Source organism: Onychostoma macrolepis, chromosome 16, assembly GCF_012432095.1.
Source record: "Onychostoma macrolepis isolate SWU-2019 chromosome 16, ASM1243209v1, whole genome shotgun sequence".
NCBI classification, from domain to species: Eukaryota; Metazoa; Chordata; class Actinopteri; order Cypriniformes; family Cyprinidae; genus Onychostoma; species Onychostoma macrolepis.
In genome coordinates this window covers 24,114,865-24,141,715 of record NC_081170.1, presented here as the reverse complement: position 1 = coordinate 24,141,715, position 26,851 = coordinate 24,114,865, and the positions used below count along the sequence as shown (strand labels likewise).

The window sequence follows — 26,851 nt, the reverse complement described above, 5'->3', positions numbered from 1 at the left end:
AATGAGTTTGAAGTTCGGTGTTTAAAAAAACAGAGCAAGTGGAAAGAGAAAGCGCGATCTATTACAGCTCTCTACATGAAGCATACCGACTTTATTAGAGCCACAGAAAGACAAACGTTTTGCTGAAAAATGCACAATACATAATTTATAGCCTAGGGTGAAGTCATTATATACATTCACAACGATTTGGGACAAATATAATGTAATTTAATAGAAAACTATGTGAATGGCGCTCTGGTCAGCGGCAGGCTTTTCTGTCGGCTGCATTTAAATGCGCGTCTGGAGTTTCCCGCTCTGTGCAGCGCGCAGTATCACGTGTCAAAATAAACAACAAGTGCTGTCAGTGATTTCCGCCTCTAGAGGCCGCTCTCGTACTGTATAATGCCAGCGGACCCTTCTCAGCCATTCCGGCAACGGTTGCAAACCGGAAAACTATCGGCATGGATTTTTGCCGATAACCGATAGTTGTGGCAATCAACTATCGGTGCTGATTAATCGGCAAAACCGATGAATCGGTCGACCTCTAGAGGTAATCACTCAAAAAAGTGAGGAAAATGAAATCTAGCAAGCATTGAACTTTAAAATTTTTGGACCAAATGAGAAGAAATGACCCTTTTCAAAGATTCACCAAAGAAACTGAGGAAGTCAAAATTCTCCCCTAGTTAGGACAGACACGCAGTCACAATATTCATGAGATTACATGCAGGAGACTCCCACCTGTTGTCTACTGGAGGTCTAATTTTAGCCATGGTAGAGGCGGCCATGGGCATCCCGAGCGTAGAGCCCAGTGTCATGTTGCCGAGAGTGGTGCGGCCACTACTGCCCAGCGAGGCGTTTGAAAGGAAGCTGGGAAACGGCTCATCCTCAATGTTTTGGAAGTTCTCCATGTCTGTGTGACTCATTGACACAGGGCTTCACCACATGAGGAGTGACCTATAAAAAAAAAAAAAAAAAACAGAAGAGAGTGAACAGGCCACATCATGAGTTCCTATAGGAAACCGGTGATAAATTATACTGTCATAGTGTACTTGGGTGTTTACTGGACATTGTAGACTGCCATGAATCTGTAAACGTCTGCATCAAGTCGACTTAATACAAAGCTGGACAATGTTATTTCTTTTGGACAGTGTCAAATCAGACATGGGGGTTTAAAACTCATACTGTTACTCACAGCTGACATATGTTGATATGGCTGCAAGTTCCTGTTACAGTTTGCTTTATTACTAAAAAAATGCCAAAGCACATTGTTACTGAATAAAAAACGACATTTAGCAACCTCGTGAACTTGACTGCCTCTTTCTCTAGAATTGGCGTCTTTCGCCTGTAGTTAGCAGACTAGCTTTATCAATTCAATAACCAACAACTTTAACTGCACATTAACCTCTGTAGTATGTTTCTGATAGCAGAATAACAGTCTTTTTGGGTGGACTGAATAAAAACTAAACAAATAAGGTTAACGGGCTCTTTAACTCAAACAAACGTCGTTCAATGGAGACTAACGTTAACTTAATCAAGGCCGAGATACAAACACTTTCAACCACACAAATTAAACAGTTCAACAAAGACGAAAGTAACACTTAAAATATCACTTAAACAATAAACGACCCTTTTCCTGGCTCGGGCTTACTGTTTTTTGGCCAGTCGTTGAATGAAAACTAAACAGTGACAACAACTCTGAAAAAGATCTGCAACAGCTGAGAGGAATCGGTTTCGAAGACAACTTACCATGAGAGGAAAAGCGGCACTTGTGCCTTAACAAACGTACTTCATTCAACTACTTCATGCAAATTCAGCACCGATAATCCGTGTAATGCTAAAAATCGTTGCAGTTACAGCAGCCTCCCCGCTTTTTGAGAAGAGTTTGTCGAAGTGTAAAGATGAGGTGAAGCCATTACGGAGGAATCCCGCCTCTAGGTTTCTCTTTGCGTGGGCGGGGCTTCGACATAACGGCAAATTTCATTGGACAATCCTTTTTGACTACTTTCAAAGAGTGGCGAAATCATGTGTCAATCACGTTGTTGTGTGTTTTGAATAAAGAAGCTGTTTGTTGAAAACATTTGTACATAAATCAGTTCTAAATAGCGTTGCTTTATGTATACTTTACAGTTAGTAATTACAGCAGAAAAAATCGGAATGCATGAGGACTTTAATTAGTTGTAGAGATCTTGCGATCAAACATTTTAAATGAGTATATAATTATAATTTGCGAAATTACAAACGACGTTCCATATAAACTACGAGATCGTGAAATGTGATCCACAGAGCAGCTGAGTCTGGCAGCTGTGGGAGCCCTACATGACAGTTGCTAACTGAACACATTCATTGTAATTCATCTAACAGCACATTTGGACTGTCTGACAAAATTTAGACTAGAAATAACAATTATTCTGATTTACGACCATACACAAAAATCCAGAGCGCAGGACAAGATTTATGTATTCATATACAATAACAAATACAAGAGTTGTAGAAAGCATTGCTTAGTGAACCACTAAAAATACAGAAAATGTTTTAATGTCATTACTTCAAAATATGAACACCATCCATTATGAGACGGTGGTGGTAAGAACATTTCTAGTTTTCTTCAGGCCCAGTCAGATTTTTATATTCAATCCACTACTTTATAAATAATAAAAGAAAACAATTCTGTTTAACACAATGGCATTTAATACAACTTCCCTTTTTTATTCACAAAAACTTTTGACCATACATGTAAGTCAAATCATCTATCAAAAGTAACCTAGCAAGGATTATTATACGGTTATCGCATAGTTTACTAATAAAGTAGAAATGCATGATTCAAATTAAACAAGCTCAAATGTTTCTGAATACTTCATATATACCAGTTGCTTAAACCTTAACCTTTATGATTCTCATACAATAACACGAGATTAAAGTCAATTAGACCAGTATTTTGCAGCTTTGTAACAGCAGCATCTTTTTTCCTTAATCATGTCAACAAAACATAATTAAAATAAAACATGTACTCCTATATAGATGTGGTATCTTTTCATGATCAGAAAATCCATTTAAACATGACTCATTTCAAAATACAGAAATGGGCAAAAAGGCAGAAAAGTCAATTTAAAGAACATTGCTTGAAGGCAGTTTATAATAATAATGGACCCATGGTAAGTGGCAGTCTTCTTGCATGTCCAGCAAGCACAATCAGTTTGTCTCAGTGTAAAGTCCAGTATCAAAGAAGTGCTCTGCTCCAGATTTCCTCAGGGTGGTCCTGTCATATGGCATCTATCTTCCAGTGGCCCCGTTTAGAGCACTCTGTGCCGTAGCAGATCCCAGGATGCCGCTCAGAGCACCAGGCTGACCAGACACTGGACTACCATCTCCCTTTAGAATACCTGTGCACTTCCAATTGTCCATATAGTTTGCTGGAGAAATGGGCAAATTACAATAAATGAATAATTCGTAACACTTCAGTTGGGTGCATTTTTTGATGACTGTCATGACAAACTCTCACCTTTCCAGAGTCTCACACAACCATCATCACCAGAGGAAGCCAGAAGTGTACTGGTGATATTCCAGCTGACCCGCCACACCTGAGAGTTATGACTGTCAAACTGGGCCAGCACCTGCACCTCAAATTTAGTGGGCGCTGAAGAAGAGCTGTCCTTTCTGTTAGTAAAAAAGCAAGCTAATTCAAGTAAATCTATTGGCATCTAATTAGAATTTACCCAAATGTCTCTAAATTTAAAGCTTTAGAAAAAAAGCTTGCATTATTAAATAACCCTGACATAATTGAATATTATAATAAAAGTAATACAATTAAGAGTATAGATGCAGTGATGTACAAGGTTAAACAGTAAAGACAAATACATGGCACCACTACACAACTTCCCATTCTACCGTAATATACATTTAGTTTCATTTTGCTCACCGAAGTGGAACCAGTTTGAAGATGCGCACGTCTTTGGTTGCAATAGCAAGTACATGGAAAGACCGTCCCAGATTTGGAGCAAATGCAATATCATGTACAGCATCTGTAACCGTCATCAGCGTCTCTGCTTTGGCATATTTCCTACAACCATGAAAATAAAGTCAAAAAATAAATATTCAACCTGTGAAGCTTAAAACACGTATTTAAATATTTAAAATGTGTATAAAAGATTTGTGTGCTAACTGTTGGTATTTCTTAGGTCAGTGTGACAATGACTAAATTCAGATGACTAAAACTTTTTTTCCCTGGATGAGTGTGAACTAGCTTATAAAAGGATAAAGAGAATTGAAGGCAAACCTTGTAACTTCATTATACTCATATATCTGAACTTTGCCGCCATACGTTACATTGCTGTCATCGCTACCCACTGCAATCATAGGTGCATGAGCTCGGGAACTGTAAAGACAAAAAAAATATTTGTATTAATTAAACAGGTGCATTCACTGATTCAGTTTACCAAGACAGTATAGTCTCAAAAGTGGTCTGAGATGCCTTGAAAGTCAAAAGAGACTTGGAAATGTGTTTTAACATCTATTGCGTCTGGCCTCACTGTTCGATGCTGACAAGCATGTAAAATATCTGTGCCATTTGCAGTCACAGATCTAATGAGAACACAGTCGATTTCAAACTCAATTAGATCTCAATTATCTGAGACTTTCAGATTCAGGATATATCAAGTCACAAAATGTGCACATCTGCAAAGTAGATTCTGCAACTAAATCCACAACTGTGTAGGTGTACATGCTTACATCTATTCACATGTAGATGTGTTTATCTATCAGTTGTGAATTCTCACCTGGAAGGGTTCCAGGAGATGCAGGAGCAGGAGAGTTTGGACGAGATCTCATGCTGCAGGGACCACTGGCTCAGGTTCATCACGTCAGGGGCCTCGTAGATTCGCACCACCCCGTCTGCAGAACATGTGGTCAGCATCAAGCCCATGTGCTTCGGGGCAAATTTCACGTCAGTCACAGATGTCCGACTGTCCACAAGTGTGGTTCTCTTTATCTGATGTGAGAACAGGGGAGACAAATGTTGACTGTTGTAATGTACAAAAGTTATGCACAGGCTATGTTTGGCATAGAATAACTGCTTTCTGTGCAATATATACAGTATACTGTCAAATATATGCAGTGCAGCATAACATAAGACTTAAAAATTAGCACTAGACAAAGAAGAGCACACTTAGCATTGTAGCCACTCTTATTTAGGAATCCTCCTTTTACAACCATGTATGAACCCTAACCAAATCCAACTTATTTAGGGCAAATGCACATGCTAGAAAGGATTTCTTACCCAGTGGCTTTGTCCTCGTTGTTTGTCATTTGACTCTCCAACAATCTCCTCCCATACTATAGCAGTACGATCAAAGGAGCAGGATGCCAACACTTGTCCAAACTCTGGATGGGCCCAGGTCACTCTCCAAACCGAGCCACTGTGAGTCTAAAAAAAAAATTGGGTTGGGATATGACTCCAATCTTGATCTTTGTGTGTGTGTGTGTGTGTGTGTGTGTGTGTGTTTTCATTCAGATTTGAATTACATTATACTTCACACAATACTTCATTACATAAGAATGCAATTCCAAACTTGATTTTGTGTGCTTTTAGCATTTTTAATCAGATTAGAATTATAATTGATAAATAACTGATTAATTTAAATGTTTTATCCTGATGCCCCCCACCCCCGGACTCCTGGTTGAGAACCACTGTTTTATGGTAAGACCTACTTTCCAGCTGGCTGTGCAGTTCCATTCTCCATTATCACCCTTATCCCACACCTAAGAGGGAAAAAAACAAAACCCAAAGATTTGCACACTTTATCATGGTCACGTCCTTTCATGTACACTGCATGCTCGTTAACCACATATGTTGCATGCATTGCAAACAAACTCTAACGTTAGCAGGCCATGGGATGATAAACCATTTACCTTAATGCTTTGGTCGCTGGAGCACGTCGCCATTCTCCGCCCGTGAAAATCATAAGAAACATCGTGGATCAGATCTTTATGATCGGCTGCGATGCTGCGCGCGACAAACATCCTGTTTTTATTATCGACACTTCTTGATAGTGGCACGCGGGAAGTAAACACGAACTTGTGCACTTCCCTACTCTTTTTAAACGCGAGGTTGAAAGTGGTCCAATCACGTTGGACTTGGAAAGCATGTGTCCCAGATCTTTATAATAAAAGATCGGATAAACTATTTTAGAGGTTGACGACGTGAAGATCAGCGGAAATCTGCGCATGCGCAATAAAAGCCGCCTCGCATATTAATCAAACAGCGCCCTCTATTGCATGCAATAATGACCGTGCAGAAGACAGTGTTGCCAACTTAGCAATTTTGTTGCTAAATTTAGCAACTTTTCACACTACCCTAGCAACTTTTTCTTCCAAAAGCACCTAGCAACAAATTTAGCTATTTTTAACATTTGGCAATTTTTTGATAAATGACTTAATAAAAAGGCGCAATTTCCATCTAAATTACACAAAATGAGTAAACCAAAGATGCATAGCAGTACACACATCACATGAATTAAGTTACCTGCTATTTGTTCAATTTGATAATTGTTCATTTTTGATACAACTTAGCTTGTGCCTGCGATTGTTGATCAGTTAGTACACTTATAAGAAAAATATCTAGAAAAATGGTAAAGGTACTAATAACTTTTCAGGACATTGTGTGTTATCCATTGTCACCCTGTAACCCGAAAACACAATGGGTAATTTAAAACGCAGGTTAAAAAAAAATCCTTAATGTTAACATAGTAGATTGTGCCCTATTTTACAGACTTTTCTTAGATTGTAGCACACTAACTAACTACTAATACACTGCTTAAAACTAGAACTGTTCAGAATGTGTAGTTTTATAAGTTCACGAGCTAATAATAATAAAAAAAAAAAAATTATGGCTCAAAACTGTGTTAGTGTTCAATAATTCAGTGTTATATTTAAAAACAGTCATTTATATTTTAATATTAGGCATTTATAGTGTTTTACAAACAAGTCTAAATTAACATTACTTTTTTTTGCTAAAGTGACATTTTTGCATCGTAATTACGCAATGATGGCATCACGCAATGACATCACAACATCATTTAGCAACAAGTCAATCTTCCTTTAGTAACTTCCCCGTGAAAATTAGTTTGCAACACTGAAGGAAACCACGAATGTTTGACATTTGCATTTATTGAACAGTAAAACATGTTCGTGTTAAGAAAACATTAGAACCTCATCAACAATCCTTACTCGTTTGGATGAACAAAATCAACTGGCTAGAAAAGAGCATCCAAAATGTGCTCTGCTAAATAAAAGGCAGCTGTTTTAGATCATTCAACACAACAGTAATAGGACGTGAACAGTGTAAACATGAAGAACCTTCAATCCCTTATATAACAATTAGAATTTAGAACTCATCAAAACACACCCATCATCTCTGCAATAAGTAGTATGGGAAGCAAAAGAGGAGCAAGGGACAACTGAATGGAAGGGCCAGCGTTGCAGAAGTCTTCCTCACAACAGGTGGTGTTCAAGGTGTAGAAGGTCTTATTGGCAGGAAACTCTACATCTGTTGTCTTGTTGCACTCCTCCACAGGAAGACAACCCATCACCTTTATATCCAGGACAGAAGCTGAAAAACCAAAGGGGAAAGACTGCAGAGTAACTGAGGTAAACGGATTTAAAAAAAAAAAAAAAAAAAAAAACCCAAAACTGAACTTTAGAAAACCACATTTACCTGCTTTACCAATTCCCACATAACACAACTCATCATCACTGCAGTTTGTCTTGGTAGTGAAACACACATCCCAGAATCCAAGATCACACCGAAAGCACTCAAGTGCTTGTCCTGCAAGCAAAGGGAAAGTAAAGGTGTATTATTCTCTAATGGAACAAACAGGTGTGTATAGTGTAGTTGCATTTTTTGTTGTTAACGATTTTCAGATGCCATTAAAGCTATTAAAATCACTCATATTGCATATACAAAGGGATTTGATCACATTGGTTCTACTTAATGCAGTAGTATAGAAATAAATAGTTTACAAAAATCCATTCAAAATATTTGTTACAATAAAACAATATAGCACAATAGGCTACTTCTCAAATTCCATGGAAGTTGACTTACCCAAACAAAACAAAGACAGCACCATCACAAAGGCAGTAAAAATAGTTCCTCTCATGTTTAAGTGAGTTTTAAAAGTAGATAAGGCCATAATATGAAAGCAACACCTTGAGCTGGATACTACCAAACAGACAGACAGTCTATACAATCGTGTGCGACAATGGGGATTGCTGCATAATGCATGATAAGGTGTGAGGGGGATAAAAGCATTATCTTATTAGCCATTAATAAGAAGCAGCTGTTTAGCACGTGTAGCGCATGAAAACCCTAATTGTATCACGTGCATGTTCAGACACATCCTTTCTCAATCGTATTTCAATGCAATCAAATTATTTAAGTTGACAATACATGTAATGTAACCTAATGATACATTTAATTAATTACACCAAAAGACGACAAGAAAAAACGTAGTGATCTTTTCAATCATTTTCTTGGAAGTAGTGTTTCATTTGTGAACGAATCTTTAGTTTGAACAAGACTCGCTTAATTCGGAACGTGTTACTCTTTAATAGTTCTGCCTTATAAAGTTTTATATTTAAGAAATAGTAATGCTAGTGTGCTTTTTAAACTATTATTTATGCTTAATATTGTCTTTTTGCTATAGCTGGTGAATGAGATGGCGGGAAATATGAGCTTAGTTGACATTTGTGGGAAAACTTGATTTGTAAATGTGGAAATTTAGTAAAAAAAAAAAAAAGGCTTGAGTGAATGACCCACTCATAGTAGTAGCCTTCTCAAAGAGTCAGTGAATGAACCGTTTTTGGTGAACTGATTCAAAAGATTCGAGACACTTGTATGAGTCTCCACCACTACCTGGAAGTAATCGAGGTAGCCATGTGGACTCTTGTCGACAGAGGGCGCTGTTTGTCGCTCTCCACTGGCACACGGAAGTAGCCGATGGGGGTGCTGAAAGTGCTGGTAATTTTATCCTCTTTGATGAGGGTTAACATCGCACTGCATCGTTCCTTGCCGTTTTTACGGGATCATGACCATTTTTAACAATGGAATCGCGACCCCTCGTTTGAGCTCAGACGACATATGATTGAACCATTTCCCATTTGAATAACCCCGCTTCGGAGAGAAAAAAAATAAAAAATGGATCAGGAGTTTGAGAACATCGATTCATCTGGACAGTGGCAAAACCTTTATAATGTAAGTCATACGGTTCTTCTGAATGATTAAATTTGTGCCGTTCTTAGGATGAACGCTTGGGATACCTGCTGTATTCTACCCTGATAGATTTGTAGTGTTTATCTAATAGTCCTGTGTAAGTACTCGGGCCGTGAGAACGAATGGGTAATTCAACTTTGCGTTACAGCGCATGCGCGTAATACCGAGAAATACGGTCCACATGAATTTACTGCCCGCAGCTACATCTGTAATAATCTTCTTTTGTGAATGCGAACGTGAGTCTAAATGGTTTTACAATCATTTAGAACTCAGTCAGCTTATTATTTTTATTTTTTTCTTGTCAACAAGCAAAACGAATAAAACCATACAGCGAATTTTGTCAAGTGTTAAAATAACTTGTTTACACTGAGTTAATGCCAGCAATGTGAAGTGCGTGAGTGGTCATGTCACAGTGCGGTGCATTAGAGCAGCTTCCTGTGAACACGTGGGCTGCGTCTCAACACCTTGTGAGCTATCTACCTAGACAGCATTTCAAGACATCACAGTTGCACGTTAGTTTGTTTTAGGCACCATTTGCGTTCCGAGTCCGATCACCCTAAATGTCATCTGATCTCTGCCGCCTTCTAAATCCCCCGCGTGCATCTGTGATACTCAAAAATGCCGTCAAGTTAGGGAGCTCGCTAGGGTTTGACACACCTCCATGCGCTGATATGGTTTCTGAGAACTGACGAGCACTTCCCAAGAACTGAAGAACCGACGCTGTCAGTTCTCTATAACTCAGCCAGATAGTCCTACATGCCCAACCCCCCTTATTTGTCTGAATATATCTTCTTCTGACCGTTTTATTTGTTCTTTATTTATATTTTAATAACACACCCTCCTCCTTTCGTCATATTAAAAATATAAAGGCAAGTTTATATGCCGGTTACATGCATGTAATATATGAGAGCGGAGTGGTGTTTTTTTTTGGGTTTTCACACTGATGTTTGTTATTTTGTAATCTCTTTCTAGGAAATCCGTAACCAGTCTCAGGAGTGTCCCTACAAAGTGGCAAAGTTCCCAGAAAATCGCAATAGGAATAGATATAGAGACGTCAGTCCCTGTAAGTTTCTTCCATGTAAACCATTTTAACGTTTCACTCATTTTGTAACCTTGCCCTGAAAAGGACAGTTTACTTAAACTTGTATCATTATTTAGCCAACATCATGTTGTTTCACATCTGTATGACCTTTTTGTTTGTTTTTTTTTTTTTTTGTCTGTGAGCCAAAATAGGAAATGTTATAGCCTCAGGGTAACAGCCTCAGTCACCATTCACTTTCATTGTAAAAAGGAAAAATGTAGTGAAAGTCAATAGTGACTTAATGTGTAAGACAGATATACAGATTTGAATGACAATTGTTTTATTAAAATAGTCCTTACAAGCTTTTTTTCTGTAAGCTTAATCTTGATTTCAGATGAATTTAACATAAATTGCCAAAATATTTGTCGACTCTCCCTGAATAACTTGAATTTTTGTGTTAAGATGATCACAGTCGGGTGAGATTAGAAAATTCAGAGAATGACTACATAAATGCGAGCCTAATCACCATTGAGGAGGCCCAGAGAAGGTACATATTGACACAGGTATGGCAGTAATGGAAAAAGTAAGTCCACTGTTTGCATTTAGCTGACTTGCATTGATGTCTCATGTGACCTTAATACACATTTACATTAATTCTTATATACCAACAAATTTGATTTACATGTTTCCCCTGTTTTTATTTCATTTAAAACAGCCTTTTTAACAGCCTTTTGTAGAACAAAGAAGAATGTCTCGAAGATTGTAATTTAATGTAACATGCATTTATTTTGCATTGATCAGCTTGTTTGCGTATTCTCTAATGTAATCGGAGACACTTTTCTTTTTCTGCAGGGCCCACTGAGGAACACTTGTGGTCACTTCTGGCAAATGATTTGGGAACAGCGTTGCAAAGCAGTTATTATGCTTAACAGAGTTATAGAAAAAGGCTCGGTGAGTGAACACAAACAACGTTTGTTCTTTGCCTTGCTTCGTCTTTACATTTATTAACATTTTCATTTAAAAGAAGGGAACCGCTTGTGGTCCGCAAGTTGTTTTTTTTGTTTTTTTAAATATTAGTACATTTATTTAGCAAGGATGCATTAGTTCATGGAAAGTAACAGTAAAGACCCTTACTTTTACCAAAAAAAAAACATTCATTCCGATATGTTTTTTGCTGTTTTTGTTCAATCTGAACAGGAGAAGTGTGCGCAGTACTGGCCATCAGAGGAGGAGCGAGACATGGATTTCAGTGACACTGGGTTTGTAGTGACTCTGGTGTCTGAGGATGTCAAACCGAATTACACAATCAGACTATTAGAACTCAAAAATGGCAAGGTGAACATAATGTTAAATCATTATGTCACTGAATACTTCTCTAAACAAAACATAAAAAATAAATGTTTCAATTTTGTCCCATATTTTTAGATGGGAGAAACCAGAGAGATCTACCATTTTAATTACACAACGTGGCCTGATTTTGGCGTGCCAGAGTCCCCAGCATCATTCCTCAACTTCCTCTTCAAGGTTCGAGAATCTGGCTCTTTGGGGCCAGAGAATGGACCTGCGGTGGTCCACTGCAGTGCAGGAATAGGGAGATCTGGGACTTTCTCATTGGTTGACACCTGCCTTGTATTGGTAAGGCTGCAGTTACAAAATATTTAACTCTAAAGGTTTTACAGCTCATCATGATTTATTACATGCATTATGTGAGACTGCAATATTTTTTTTAACCTGGGTTATCATGTACAATATAATGTTCTGTTTAACTGATATTTCATTGTCGTTTTGTATTTATAGATGGACAAGAGGAAAGACCCTTCGTCTGTGGACATTCAAAAGGTTTTGTTAGACATGAGAGAGTATCGAATGGGCCTTATCCAAACCCCAGATCAGCTTCGATTTTCATATATGGCAGTCATGGAGGGAGCAAAGAGCATCCTGGAAGACTCGGCTCTACAGGTGTCAAGCATGGTGCGATTGCATTATTACATTTCGTTATTGTTTATTAATAACCAGTGTTGCATCAAAAATAAAATAAAATTGTATTGCATTTATTTGCATTATATTGTGTTATTTCCAAAAAAACGACATCACTGTTCCAAATATTGGGGACAGTAGATTTATGGTAGATTTAATAGATTTATACGTAGAGACATTAATAATGAATTTTGAACTTTGAAACACTAAATTATTTATTTATTTTTGTGTGTGTTACTTTGTTAAACCAATATATGTGAATAGTTGATGTGTAACATGTTGATAAAACTAAAAAAAAAATAAGTTTGCTTCCTAAAAGTATCTAATGTACTGTGTATGTATCTCTAACCCTAAACCTTTTGCATTGACTGCAGAAGCAGCCTGAAGAATGGCAGGAGCAAGAAGCTTATTTGTTTTCATCTTCTCAGAGCTCCATCCTGAATTCAGAGAAAATCAACGGACAGTCTGACTCTTGTACAGAGCCACATGATCCAGGAAGAGAACAAGACAGCATACATTCAGAAAAGGAAGAGCATACAGAGTTAAAAACATTAAGGTAAGATAAAAGAAAAAATAATGTTTTATCTTGTTAACTGATAGCTGAGAGTGTAATTATTCAGTTTTTCTAAATCTAGTTCAGTCAACCATAATTGTAACAACATTACTAGACAGAATTAATAGTTGATCAAGTTCTATATGTAATACATCCATTACCACTCAAAAGTTTGGTGTCAGTAAGATCTTTTATATATATATATATACACACACACATTAATATTAATGCTTTTATTCAGCAAGGATGCATTAAATTGATCAAAGATGACAGTGTAGACTTTTTAACAGTGCTGTCAAACGATTAATCGCATCCAAAATAAAAGTTTTTGTTTACATAATATATGTGTGTAGTGTTTATTTATGTATGTATAAAGACACACTCATACTGCATATATTTTGAAAATATTTACATGTATATATTTATATTCATATGAATTATATCATGTATAAATATATTTAATATTATAAACGTAACATATTTTTCTTAAATATATACATGCATATGTGTATTTATATATGCATAATAAATATACACGGTACACATTATTATTATTATAATATTATGTAAAAAAAACAAAAACTTATTTTGTATGCCATTAATCATTTGACAGCACTACTTTTTAATGTCACAAATTAATTAATTTAAAAAAAATTTTTTAATAAATGCTGTTCTTTTGAACATTATATTCATTAAAAATCTTGGGGGGGAAATAAATAAATAAATATCGCGGATTTCACACAATTTCACAACCTTAAATATAATAATTATTAAATTTAATAATGTTAAATATTAAAACATATTATATAAAGCATATTAAAATGGATTTCTGAAGGATCATGTGATACTGAAAAATTCAGCTTTGCCATCATAGCAAATTTTTGTAATATATTAAAATAGAAAACAGCTGTTTTAAATTGCAATATTATTTCACAATATGACTTTTCATAACCAAGATTTTGTGAAAATATTTAGAAAAAGGACGTGCATTGTAATTATGCTAATACCAGGAAAATAGCTCACATTTTTTTTCCTATTAAAAAATCGGAAGTAATCAACCATGTGTGTGTTGTTATTATTTCCAGCCTACGCAAGCGGAACCGCGAGGAACGGATAGCCAGCACAGCACAGAAGGTGCAGCAAATGAAGCTGAAACTAAGCGATTCGGAGAAGAAGAAAGAGAAGTGGCTTTTCTGGAAACCAATTCTCCTAAACGTCGGCGCTGGTGCAGCTTTAGCGCTGGGACTGTGCATGTGCTGGGCCTTTCTGTCCCAGTAATGCCGTTTTATCCCACAGATTCCTCTTCTTGTCTTTTATTTGCCCAGGGACCCAAATTATGGTACTCCTATTAGTAGGTGCTTGAATGTTTCTAGATAAGGGACACAAAATGTAGAATGATCGTGTTTACAAGCATTCATACCCGGATGTTCTTCATGATTTATTGAATGTTTGTGTCATGTGGTTATTACAGTGTAACGAATGATGTAGTTACATTGTAACTACTATCGTAATTCCATCATGGTAAGTTCTCGCGGCCTAACGACTTTCACTGTACAGTATTTTGTCTGAGTTTATATGCGGAGCAATGTTAAATAGACCCTCACCGGTCCGTCTGAGTCAGTTTATTAAATGCGTCTGTTTGCTAAATTTCCGCATGGATATTCATAGGGTGACTCATTTGTTTCAGTAGGTCAAAGCCCAGTGAGTTTCCGTACATGCACATCTCAGGATCTTCTAGTAATAAACTGACTGTAGATTCAGCCAAATGTAATAAGTGGTCTGGTTTCCACTTTCAAAAATGTACATAGTAAACTCTTTACTAAAGAAGAAATATTGCTGTTTTTGATTGCATTATTTGTTTGTCTCTGGCATCTACTGTGCATATGCTTTTCTGGTTTCTCAAGCTGATTTGCATCCATAAAACGATATCTCTCATTTCATCGACGCACGTGGGGTAAACCTGATGTATGAGTGCAAGGTTGTGACAGATTGCATATTTACAGATGGCTACATCAGTGCAGTGTCAGGTCTGTTAGGTTTAATTTTTAGACAATGGATGCTAAACTAACCCTAGCGATTTATTTTTGTCTCCACGGATCATAGTTTGTTTCCAGTCGCCGTTACCTCACACTGTAGGATTTCATTGTGGGTTTAATGCCAATTACTTAGCAGAATCAATGGGAGTCAAATTAGATGTCTCTTCCTGCCATGGTTCCAGGAATTGATCCAATATTTCCAGAAGTGGCTAATGGTGGAGTGGTAATTTCATTCCATCTAGACAAGTGACCAACCGGGAAAGAACAATCCTTTTTCCTCTCAGCAGTCTGTTGTCACAAGTACGGGAAAAAGCTGTGTTTAAGGGATGACCTTTTAGGAGCTAATAACATTTTATATGATATGAGTTATGAGAAAGCTGTTCCCAATATGCTTTGCAAATGTAAGTGACATCTGGTTTACTGATACACTATAAAGCTCTGAAAATATTTTTAATTGTATTAAATAAATAAAAAAAATGTGTTTCAGTAATAAGTCAAATACAGAACGAAAAGTACAGTGGATTATTTAACAGAACAATACAGAATAAACAATTTTAACGTTTAGGCAGTTACACTTGAAAAGCTTTATTGGTTTCTTATTTTCAGTAGATCCACGTTGGTAATATGTTGTTTTTTTTAATGCATTTATTTATGTTTTGTTATTCTTTACTTGTGAATGCAAAATTTAGCTAAAATATTTAAACGATTAATGATGTAATTCTCTTTTTCAGAGAGGTTTGGGTTACATTTACATATATTAGCCAATCGTGCGGTTCTAAATGTAAAGCTTTGTCACGTCCAAATCCAAATAGAAGAGAATACACATTTGCAAGCCTTGGTTACTTTGGGAATTTTTCATGATTTTAGAATAGCAGTTTTGGGTTTAAGAGCAACATGTCTATGGTTAATATTACTTGAGGCTTTCACGTTTTGTTTTACAACATAAATGGCACAGTCGTTCCTCAAACAAATTTTAAAGCTGATGTGTTTTAAGGAACTAAGTTGCTAAATAAGGACTTTCCATAAGAACAGCTTTACATGACTAAAAACGCACTGGGGAGAACTACAAGATACATTTTTATTATTGAATAAACATTACAGCTACATACACTTTCGTTCAAATGTAAATATTGAACATTTAATAAACTCAAAAATAAATTGTAAATTCAAAAATAAAATGGGGAAACCGTAAAATTGCATTTATGAATGTGGAATTTTAGCAAAAATGTAAAGTAATTTTTCATCCTTTTTAGAATAGGCCTAAAGGACATTTTCCCCAAAAGTGAGAGAGGAACACTGAATATTTTCATGGATACATTTCTGTATGTACGAAGTACAGCTTGTGTTTATAATAAACGAGAACTACAAGATCCAGGGGCTGAGTTTCATGACGTAATTTCCTAAGTATGAAGACGCTGTGCCTGATTTAAACCATAGAGTTTAATATTTTCTAGAATCTCCGAAAGCGTAAAGTATTAAAGCTCATAAAGAATACTGTCCGTTAAACGTAACGTAGTTAGGTTTTTGTTTTTCAGCTTTAAGTGTACTGTAAAAGCGCAGCTGCGAGTATGTACAGGCGCTGTGGAGACAGACTCCCGCTTGCCTTTCCGCCAGGATTTAAAACGCCTTCACATCGCATCCAGCAACAGAAGAAAATAAATAATACGAGTAACTTATGTTGAAACCCCGTGTTTAATGCAGACGCTGACTTCAAATGCTTTGACTTTTACATTTTAAACACTCTTGGCATTTCCACGCTCGAAAACATGTCCCTGCCACCAGAAAAAGCAACTGAATTAAAACAAATAATCCATGACCATTTAATCAAGGTAAATTAAGCTAAGTAACGTAATGATCTGTTTGTTGTTAACATTACTCGCAAATCATGACTATTCATTCACTTTAGTGCAATAGACTTTGCCTGTGTGTACTTTGAGCAAATTATTCATGTCAGAAACCATTCCTGTTTTGCATCATTTTATATGATTAACATAATTTTGGCTAACACTTTATTTCGATAGTCCACTTTAGACATTCTACTAATACAAGTAACTTTGCAACTACTACATGTCAACTAGCAGTCATTAGAGTATTAGTAGACTGTCTGCTTAATATCTTCTAACACTTTATTTTGATACTATGAGAAACTTTGCAAGTATATAAAAGTCAACTTAATCTACTAACCCTAAACCTACCCTACTGAGAGTTAGTAGACATGTAGTTGCAAATTAATGAGAATTAGTTGACATGTAGTTGCAAAGTTAACTTATAGTTAGTAGAATGTCTAAAGTGGACTATCAAAATAAAGTGTGACATAATTTTGTAGTTGTACGTTACTAGAAATGCATCACGGTTTGTTTTCCGATGCGATGTTGTTGTTTTAACTGGTTTATTTTGGTGGTTGACATGACAACCAGCCACACATGCAGTACTTTTATATCGTGTAATTTTATGCAATTCCTACGCATGCAGTTTTTATTTAAGTAAAAAGTTCAAGTACACGTTTATAATAGATTTAATGTTTTTGAAGAAAAAAAATCTTATTCTCAGCAAGGCTGCATTAACTTGAGCAAAAATAGAGTAAACAATAAGAACTGCTTTTTATTTGAATATATATATATATTTGAAATGTATTCAGCATATTAGAATGATTTCAGAAGGATCACGTGACACTGAACACTGGAGTAATGGCTGCTGAAAATCACAGTTATAAACTACGTTTTAAAATGTATTAAAATAGAAAACAGTGCTTTTAAATTGTAATGATATTTCACAATATTGCTGTTTCTACTGTATTTTTAATCAAATAAATGCAGCTTTTGTGAGCATAAGGGACTTCTTTCAAAAAAATGACCTAACCTAACCTACATCTTGATATTGAAAATCTCATAATGTTGTTATTTGTCAACTAACCCGTTTTCAGATGGATATCCATGGTAAAATCCGTGATGTTTTAGCGGAGACCGTGAGGGGTGATGGGCAGCATGGACAGCGCTCTCTCTCTGAGGAGGATTTCATACATGCTCTCCAGCGGAGGGGAATCGTGGATGATGTGATGAAAGATCTCCACTTCACAAATGTGGTAAGAGTATTTTGATTATATATTGATATTTTGCATACCTTGAGATTGCACAATGAATGCATCTTTTTACCAAAGCATAGATATTTTGTTTTTGCTTTAAAAGACTGGTTGGTTTCCCATCAGGATGTTTCTCAAACTGAAGCTGATTCTGTGAACAAGTCTGCAACTCGTTTTGTGGACAAGAACATCACACAGCTGAAGTCAAGTGAGTGATTGTTAATGGGTCCTCATTTTTACCCTCTAAACCCATAATTTTGTTCATCTTTAAAACACAAATGAAGACATTTTCTGTGCTTTCAGTGTAAGTGCATTATTTGCCATATTTGATGTGCAGCATGTATGTGCGCTGATCAACGTTTATATGTCAATAAAAGCTTGTTCATCATTGTTCATATATAAAGTGATTGTATTTTTTCAGAGGACTTGGATTAAACCGCTTGGTTCTTATGGATTACCTTTATTATATGAAGTGTCAAAGTTTTGGTGGAATGAACTTTAAATGGAGGGACGTACATCTCTCAGGTTTCATCAAAAATATCTTTATTTGTGTTTCAAAGATGAACTAAAGTCTTATGGGTTTGGAACAACATGGTTAATAAATGACTTTCCTGACAGGAAAAAGAACAGCATAAACCGTCTGTTGAACATCCTTTGTGTCCCAAGTAAATTATGACATTTTCATTTTTGAGTGAACTAACCCTTTAAAAACATTTCACCAGCTAACATCAGTCCACTAAGGAGATACCTCTACCTACAAGTTCTGGGCGGTAAGGCCTTCCTGGAACACTTGCAGGAGCCAGAACCTTTACCTGGTCAGGTGTGCTCTACCTTCACCCTTCATCTCCACTTCCGCAACCAGCGCTTCCGCTCCAAACCAGTCCCATGTGCCTGTGAACCAGACCTACAGGAGGGCTTTCTTCTGGAAGTCCACAGAGATGGCCCAGGTGTCTTAAGCAACCCTACTTTTTCTAGCAGTCTAATGTACTCCATTTCATTTCAAGAACCTGTCGTGTAAACCATGTCGTGTGTTTTTGTTATGGCACAGGAGATGCTAGCAAGATGGCTGATGCTACCACCATGCTGTCCATCTGTGATCCAGTGCACATGGTGCTGATTAAAACCGACACGTCTGGGGACACAACACTCATTTCTTCATATTTTGTTGACTGGCGGAGAGTTCTCAGTGCTCCCAACGGGAAAACCGGTGTCTCAGCAGAACTGCTGGGAGTGGGTAAGCAAATGTCGTATTATTAAAGGTGAACAGTTTTTCTTTCATAACACACAGTTTAGAACATTTATTTATCCTTATAATATTCCTGTATGACTTGCTCTCTTCTGTGGAACATAAAAGAATATATTTTGACTAATGTTTCAACGTTTTTAACTGTACATTGAAAGTTGATGGGGTATAAATGATACATTTAAGTGTTAAAGACAGGGGCGCGGGAAGATGTTTTAGGTTGGGGGTGCTGTACGCACGCACGCGCGCCGGGGGGTGGGGTGGGGGGGGATGATAAGGAATGTTGCGATAGAGGCTATTTACACTAAGTGAAAATAGCAGTATTTTTTAGTGATATGTTATTTACACAGTGCAAATAGCTTTAGGTTCTATTTATACTTTGTTAAAATAGCAGGATTCTGCTAATTACTTGTTGCAAATATTGAATAAAAGGGTATGATTAATTGTGGCGAAAAACACTATTAGAGAAAAATATTACTTATTGCAAATAGTGGCAATTATCTGCACCTCTGCATTGTAATACATTATAAAATAGTATGCAATAACTTATTGAGTGTAATTTATTTATTTTTTTCAAATTATTAAATGGATGCCACCTTATTGGGACAAAAGCCCTCCCTACACCTACCCTAACCCTACCCGATACTTTATGTTCAACTTTTTGATTATTTCCTTCATTTTTGTTAAAAAATAAATGCTTTTCTGATGTGATTTGAAATTTGAAAAGGGAGAAAAAAAGTTTGTCAAAAGGCAGATTCGAACCCTGGTCGATCGTGTCAAAAGGAGTATGACACACGCTTTACCATCTGCGCCACTGAATCTGACAACTGATGATTGTCTTTTGCAAATTATCCCAATCATACGTTTGTGGGTGGAGTTAGTGTAAATAGCCTCTGCCAACAACCGAGCTATTTGCACTTAAATAGACACTCCGATTTTTTTTTTTTATATTCCCAGCAATTAAACCGTTGCCCACAGAAAAAAACAGGGGGTGCTGCAGCACCCTCAGCACCCCCACTTCCCGCGCCTCTGGGTAAAGAACACATTAAAGGGTGTTAAGCCTTAGAAATGGTTAATGGGCATGTGTGCATGTGTTTTTTCCCCTCAGGCAGTGAATGTAAAGTAGCTGTTGGTGTTTTGAATCTGAAACTGAACTGTATCCTCCTCTTACTGAGACCTTGAGCCCTGATGTCATCACCACCCAGGTAAATCATTACTATATAAATGCTTCAGTTTATTTAAAATGAAGTCATTCTGTATAACATTCAAAGGAACATTTGAGGTTGAGTACAAGCTAAGCTCTACTGGTAGCATGAAAAAAATTATTTAGACTCATCCCTGTAATAAAAATGCTTACAGTAATGAAAGTCTATGGGGCAAGACATTGCACCAGGATAAATGTTAAATATGCACTGTTTTAAAGGTACAGGCACGTAGTTTAAAGGGATAGTTTACCCCAAAATTAAAATTCTGTAATTTAATCACCCTCATGATGTTCCAAACCCATACTTCTGTTCATCTTAAAAACATAAATAAAGATTTTTCTTTCTTTTTTTTAAAATGTGGGAGATTTCTGTTCCTCCATTCAAAGTCCATTCAACCAAAACTTTAAGAAAGTACAACAAAACTACACAAAGACATTGTAAAAGTAAACCATCAATTGGTTTATGAGGATTATTATGCTTCTGTGGAGACATAATCACTTTATATGATGAACAGATTTAATTTAGGCTTTTATTCACATATAAACATTGATCAAAGAATAAATACAGCACATCAAATATGGTAAATGTAAGCTGAAATGACACATTAAGCGTGCCCGCTTGACACAATAAAACAAACCTCATTGGTTCTCGCAAGCACATTTGACATTATTCTTGATTATTCGAACATTTGATGTTCGTTGTGTTTATGCGTTGATCATTGGTTTCATTTTTTCAGCTCCAGACATAACCATGTAATGAGCAGTTGAACGAACCACACCTATACACTTTTCCAGTTAGCCATTTTATCTGTCCACCATTTTTTTTTCCTTTGAACCCAGAACATTCCTTTAAAGGAGTTGTTATTCTCTAAGCATCATTTGTTACAAAAAGGGGGATGATAAGTCTTCAAAACAAAGCCTTCTCATAATTTCTCTATTATTTGTTTCAGTAACATTGCATTTTAAAAACAGCTTGCCTAAAACAAAAACTCAGGATCTTGCTTCTTCCAGCAATCCCTGGAAAGGCAGAAAACAGCAGAGAAGGAGAGGCTGTTTTTGGTATATGCCAAACAGTGGTGGCAGGAGTTCTTGGAAATTCGACCCTCACACCAGTCCAAACTGGTGAAGATCTTTGCACAGGTGACCTGATGTTACTGAACAATGTACTGTTGAATGATGCTATATATATAACTAGATACTGGTGATTCATGCTTGTTCATAACAGTATTTGCATCTGATGTTATATAAAACTTGTGTGTTTTCCAGGATGAAAATGGTGTGAACCGGCCTGTGTGTTCATATGTACGGGTATTGCGTGCCGGCAGGTTGCTTGAGAGTCCGCGACAGGCGGCTCGTTTCGTTAGCCTGCTAGCTCAGGAGAGAGCACCTGTGGTAGGTGGAGGAGTCCGGCAGGAGCAGTGGTGCTCTATGATGGCCTTTCTGTGCAGAAACAAGGTAAGACACCCTATTAAATGCTGATTTAACACTAAGCACTGAACCTGAATAAACATAAGCTAGATTTGATTTTCATTTATTTCCATGTTTTTTGTTGTCAGGGCGACTGTGAGGATCATGCCACACTGCTGTGTAGTCTGCTGTTGGGATTTGGACTGGATGCTTATGTATGTGTGGGCACCAAAGCCAAAAACATTCCCCACACCTGGGTCATGACCTGCGGTACAGACGGCTCCATCACCTTTTGGGAAAGTTTCACTGCACACAGGTAAAAATTCATACATTCTGATTGTTCTTGGTTATTTTCTCAACTGCCCCTAAAATGGCTCCAGACTAAAAGAAAATTACTTAATGTATACATTTAAGAGCCAAATGGCTTTTTTTGGTTAACCACCATTCATTTCCTTAATATTTTTGTCAATATTTCTGACTGTTTAAAAAAAAAAAAAAAAAAAAGGTAAATTATTGTATTGATTATGATTACGAGATGTCACCCACCTTACAGTTCTACTTCCAAACAAAGTTTCTCTTACAATTGATTAAACATTACAATTGGATCGCACTATGCTGAACAATTTACAAAGCCGTCTTTTTTTTTGCAACAAAACAATTTACATACTAGTATTTATATACTAAATTCGTATTTATTAATATTTTGAATTAGCTTTTATTTTTATATTTTCAGTTCGTTTTATTTTTAGTTTAAATTTTAGTAATTTTCTTACTGTATGTGCTAGTTTAATTTAAATTTTAAATTTTTGACTTTTTTTTCCGTTTTTAGTATTTATAAAATAATTTTAGCACTTATTTTAGTTACTTGACATTGCAACATTTCTAAATTCAGTTTTTTACGTCTAATATTTCTATTCTATTTTATTTCAGATTTATTTTAATTAACAAAAATGTATTTTTAATAGTTTTAGTTTTAATTTTCATTACCAATAGCAAAACTGGTTGTGAATATGTATCTTTAATTTAGTGCTGTCAAATGATTAATCGTGATTAATTGCATCCAAAATAAGTTTTTATTTACATTATACTGTGTATATTTACGTGTACTGTGTATATTTATTATGTGTATATATAAAAACACACACATGCATGTGTATATTTCAGAAAAATGTTGTTTATATATTAAATATATTTTTAGATAATATAAATAATATAAATATATACATGTATATATTTTCAAAATATATACTGTATGTGTGTGTATTTATATATACATAATAAATATACACAGTACATACACGTATATTATGTAAACAAAAACGTTTATTTTGGATGCGATTAATCTCGATTAATCATTTGACAGCACTAATATAGTTACAAGTAAATTTCCTGGTTCTTTTGGAATCAGACATAAATGAAAAAATTCACAGTTAAGTAAAAAAGTCAATCACAAATTCAGTAAATCACTGTCAGTGAGTCTGATTTAAACCACTAATGAGTTTGACGTTGTTTCATGAATCTTGTTGACTGATTCATTAAAGTACTATAAGAGTCATTTGTTCACAAATCAGACATCACACTGATTTCGTTGTTGTTAATAATGTTTAATATCTTGCTTTAAGACCAACCTTCCTGTTTTATTTTCTGTATTAGATACCTCCACCATCCAATAGACCCAGGTGCTCCCCCCATGGTTCCCCAACCAAAACCCACCCACCCTTACCGGACGCTCGGCTGCGTCTTCAACCACAAGATGTTCCTGGCGAACTGTCAGCCATCAGATGCTGTGGAGCTGTGCGTGTTTGACTTCACAGATGGCTCCCGCTGGAAGGCCATGAGCGAGGAGGCCGTGAGATCTGTATGTGCACCCGGCTCCACCTCCTCTCTCCCCCCGACTCCTCCTCTCTGCTCTCCTTCTCTAGTGCCTAATGAGGCCAGCAACCAACTTGAGCTGGAAATGCGCTACCTTTTAGCAGAGCATAGAAAGGTAACAAGCAACCTCCCACTCAAAAGCAACATACTGTATGTAAAGTGCATTTCGGAATACAGCTAAAGGGAACATTTACCCCAAAAATGAACCATCCTTTACTCGCGTGTCAGTCTAAAATGACAAAAAAGGATCATGAAAGTGGTCCATACAACTAGTGTGAGTAGTCGAGCACACCAAGGCTGCATTTATTTGATCAAAAATACAGTAAAAACTATAATATTGTGAAATAATGTTATCCATTTAAAAACATTTTAATGACAAACAGCCATTACTCCAGTCTTCAGTGTCACATCCTTCAGAAATCATTCTAAAATGTTGATTTTGTGCTTAAGAAACTTTTTTCTTATCATTATTAATATCAATGTTGAAAACAGTTGTGCTGCTTAATATTTTTGTGAAAACTGTGATGCATTTTTTTTACTGTCACTTTTGATCAGTTTAATGCATCCTTGCTGAATAGTTTTTTATTTTTTATTTTTTTATTTACTGACCCAAAGTTTTGAACATCAGCATAATTCAGTTAGCAGCAATGGCGATAAATGGTGTTGATGCACCATTTTTGCAGTCCGTACAACTCTTGTAGTCAATTTCAACAAATTATTTTCTAGTAGTCTATTCCTCCTAGAAAAAGGTATCGTATTACTTCAGAAGACTTGGAATATCATGGACCACTTACAGTATATTATGCTTTTTGTAATTTTGAAACTTAAAATACCCAGTTCGATATTCAAAATTTTGTATTATTTTGAAGAAAAAAAAGTGACTTAGGGTTTGAAGTAACATGAATGTTGGTCTAATTTTTGAAAATATAAAATCTGAGTTTACCACGGATGTACAAGTCTATTTTCTTGCCATTGAAAAACAGCAAGAAAATAGTTGACTGATAAACTTGTACTTGGATACTTTTTAACATGCTTTTGTCTTTAGGATCTCGGTCTGGCAACGGTCTGGGATGATCACCTGTCATACCTGCTGTCCGCAGCGCTGTCGGCGTATGAACTAGAGCGCTGTACAGGTGTGTCATGTGGAAACGAGGAGTTTCAGGATGCTGTGAGAAGATCAGTACCTGACGGACACACTTTTAAAGGCTTTCCTATTCATTTCTTGCACCGTAATGCGCGCAGGGCATTCGCTACCTGCCTCAGGTACCTGCACAATGCCTTTTTATTGATATGTCACTTAAAATAGAAACTGTTTAAAGAAGTAGCAAAAAATTTGCAATCTTGTTCATTGCTGTTAGTGGTCAAAAGTCACACTGCAGCTTTAAAAAAGACAAACAACTAACATCTACTAACTTGTTTTCTTATGTATCACAGGTCACCGTTCTGTGAAGAGATTGTTTGCTGCCGAGGGGATCATGTGCGACTGGCCGTGAGGGTTCGTGTGTTTGCCTATCCAGAGTCGGCTTGTGCTGTGTGGATCATGTTTGCTTGCAAGTACAGATCAGTGCTGTGACAGAAAGCAGTATGACCATTCACCTCAGGTTTATAGAATTCACAAATCTCCTTTACAGCTCCTTAAACTAATCTGCTGGGTTTGGAGTATTATTATGAGTTTTGCAACTACATGTATGCCATTCAAATCTGTGCTGCTCATATATGTGCAGTACAATTACAATTGTTTTACATGTACAGAGTGTGTGTGTGTGTGTGTGTTTGTCAGTTGGAGGCTTTTAAAATGGTATTTATGGATATATTTTTTCTAAATAAATCACTTTTACAATGCTTTTATTTGTCCTTGGCATGGTTTCCATTCTCTAACTTACCAATTTGTCAGATTCGTTCATTCATTCATTCATTCAGGATTCTTTGATGGCTAGAAAGTTCAAAAGAATATAATTTATTTGAAACAAATCTTTTGTAACATCATAAATTTCTTTACTGTCAATTTTTGTAATAAATGTATTAATTTCTTTTTTTCTTTTTTCTTTTGATTTTTAAGTCTGACTTACCCCAAACTTTTGAATGGTAGTGTATCATGCCTTTTACAAAAAATATTAAGCAGCACATTTTTAATATTACATCAGAAGAAGTTTGTTCAAAAATACTAGTTGAGCTTAAGCTTCTTAGCACTGGGTTTTATCAGCCGAAAATGTGTATAAAAGAAACCAAAGTATTATTAGTGACACACCAATGTACTATATTTAAATGTTAAAATGCATTTTATTTAATTTTTAATATATATATTTTTTCCTAATGACAGTTTTTTTAAATACATTTGTAAATGTAAACAGGCAATATAATGAACAGTAGTATATGAAACTGTCAAGCCTTTTTAGAGAATAAAAATACTAACAAGTGAATACAACAAATACCAGTATGTCTATGCAGTTTTTGGCCAGGAGATGGCAACATACTCTTACAAAAAAAAAAAAAAAAAATTGCACAATTGTAGACTTGATCCTAAAGATAAGATGAGCCAATATATTGTGATCCGTCCTCATGCTACAGCACATTTATTGAAACCAGAGCAGAGATGAGCTTGCATTCTCTTTAAGATAACCTTTGTGATCGTGTTCCTTTTGTGGTATTAAGAGTCATTAGCAAATCTGGCCAAGTATTCAGAGAACCCGCACTAGACCACAAGTGCACATTAGCAATTCATTATTTATCTCTCCAAGGTTGCATCATTGTCTCCTCCATAAGCTTCTAATTAACAGGTACTAGTTGCCATGGCTGCCACCCAGTTCCACTAGAATGGAAGCAAATTTATCTTTTACACTGAAACAAATATGCTTTTACAAACAGATGCTATTTTGTTTAAATCTTGAAATGTGGTCTGATGAGTCATTATAGTGCTATTAGAATTAATTTATGCTGATCAAGATCAATTAAGGTTGTAAAAAGAAAATGAAATAGGCCAAATAAAAATAGCACAATGTGCTAAGTGGATATGGTCATATGAAACACACGGTTAGATATCAGCTGCTTAATGTAGCACATTGGATATGAACATTATCCACCTTCTTTCTTATGTTGCAATGTGGAAGTAGGCTTTTTTTTCTTTTGTGAATGTGCAAGATTTCAGATTCATTAGAACACTACAACAGTTTGTTTCAAACAGTGTGTTTATGATTACGATAATAAATTAAAATAATGTT

General features: G+C 36.0%; 5 protein-coding genes across 9 annotated transcripts in view; 2 read left to right on the top strand and 3 right to left on the bottom strand.

Annotated features, from left to right (window-relative positions):
• Positions 1 to 1,932, bottom strand: part of cep192 (centrosomal protein 192) — a 32,399-nt gene extending 30,467 nt beyond the window's left edge. For all 4 annotated transcript variants that reach the window (XM_058746045.1, XM_058746046.1, XM_058746047.1 and 1 more), the window contains exons 1-2: positions 1,726 to 1,932; positions 718 to 933 (exon numbers count right to left, since the gene is read on the bottom strand). In XM_058746045.1, the coding sequence (XP_058602028.1) occupies positions 718 to 902 (185 nt within the window). In that variant the 5' untranslated portion in view covers positions 903 to 933; positions 1,726 to 1,932. The remainder of the gene's footprint in view (positions 1 to 717; positions 934 to 1,725) is intronic.
• Positions 1,933 to 2,664: 732 nt separating this feature from the next.
• LOC131521801 (nucleoporin SEH1) lies at positions 2,665 to 6,118 on the bottom strand. The gene is made up of 8 exons (XM_058746869.1): positions 5,884 to 6,118; positions 5,683 to 5,733; positions 5,252 to 5,398; positions 4,752 to 4,963; positions 4,253 to 4,351; positions 3,896 to 4,036; positions 3,479 to 3,633; positions 2,665 to 3,389 (listed from the first exon to the last, which is right to left on the bottom strand). The coding sequence occupies exons 1-8, from the start codon at positions 5,992 to 5,994 to the stop codon at positions 3,250 to 3,252; spliced, it is 1,056 nt and encodes a 351-aa protein (XP_058602852.1). The 5' UTR covers positions 5,995 to 6,118; the 3' UTR covers positions 2,665 to 3,249.
• Positions 6,119 to 7,122: 1,004 nt separating this feature from the next.
• On the bottom strand, positions 7,123 to 8,267 carry LOC131522406 (sperm acrosome membrane-associated protein 4-like). The gene is made up of 3 exons (XM_058747885.1): positions 8,075 to 8,267; positions 7,688 to 7,798; positions 7,123 to 7,582 (listed from the first exon to the last, which is right to left on the bottom strand). Exons 1-3 carry the CDS (start codon positions 8,160 to 8,162, stop codon positions 7,368 to 7,370), a joined length of 414 nt encoding a protein of 137 aa, XP_058603868.1. The 5' UTR covers positions 8,163 to 8,267; the 3' UTR covers positions 7,123 to 7,367.
• A 152-nt stretch (positions 8,268 to 8,419) lies between these two features.
• ptpn2a (protein tyrosine phosphatase non-receptor type 2a) lies at positions 8,420 to 15,358 on the top strand. Of its 2 annotated transcripts, XM_058747883.1 has the most exons (9): positions 8,420 to 9,223; positions 10,214 to 10,304; positions 10,725 to 10,825; positions 11,115 to 11,213; positions 11,460 to 11,597; positions 11,688 to 11,897; positions 12,060 to 12,233; positions 12,614 to 12,795; positions 13,878 to 15,357. In XM_058747883.1, the coding sequence occupies exons 1-9, from the start codon at positions 9,167 to 9,169 to the stop codon at positions 14,068 to 14,070; spliced, it is 1,245 nt and encodes a 414-aa protein (XP_058603866.1). In that variant the 5' UTR covers positions 8,420 to 9,166; the 3' UTR covers positions 14,071 to 15,357. The 2 variants fall into 2 exon arrangements, with proteins under 2 accessions (XP_058603866.1, XP_058603867.1); XM_058747884.1 differs by lacking the exons at positions 8,420 to 9,223; positions 10,214 to 10,304 and having other exon boundaries at positions 10,822 to 10,845; positions 13,878 to 15,358.
• Positions 15,359 to 16,413: 1,055 nt separating this feature from the next.
• On the top strand, positions 16,414 to 25,484 carry cep76 (centrosomal protein 76). The gene is given in 13 exon segments (XM_058746836.1): positions 16,414 to 16,657; positions 17,752 to 17,910; positions 18,034 to 18,115; positions 18,630 to 18,854; positions 18,956 to 19,141; positions 20,259 to 20,297; positions 20,300 to 20,355; positions 21,366 to 21,494; positions 21,621 to 21,809; positions 21,911 to 22,077; positions 23,415 to 23,748; positions 24,679 to 24,896; positions 25,068 to 25,484. Coding segments are annotated over 13 exon segments (1,986 nt in total). The 5' UTR covers positions 16,414 to 16,594; the 3' UTR covers positions 25,207 to 25,484.
• Positions 25,485 to 26,851: the final 1,367 nt, after the last annotated feature.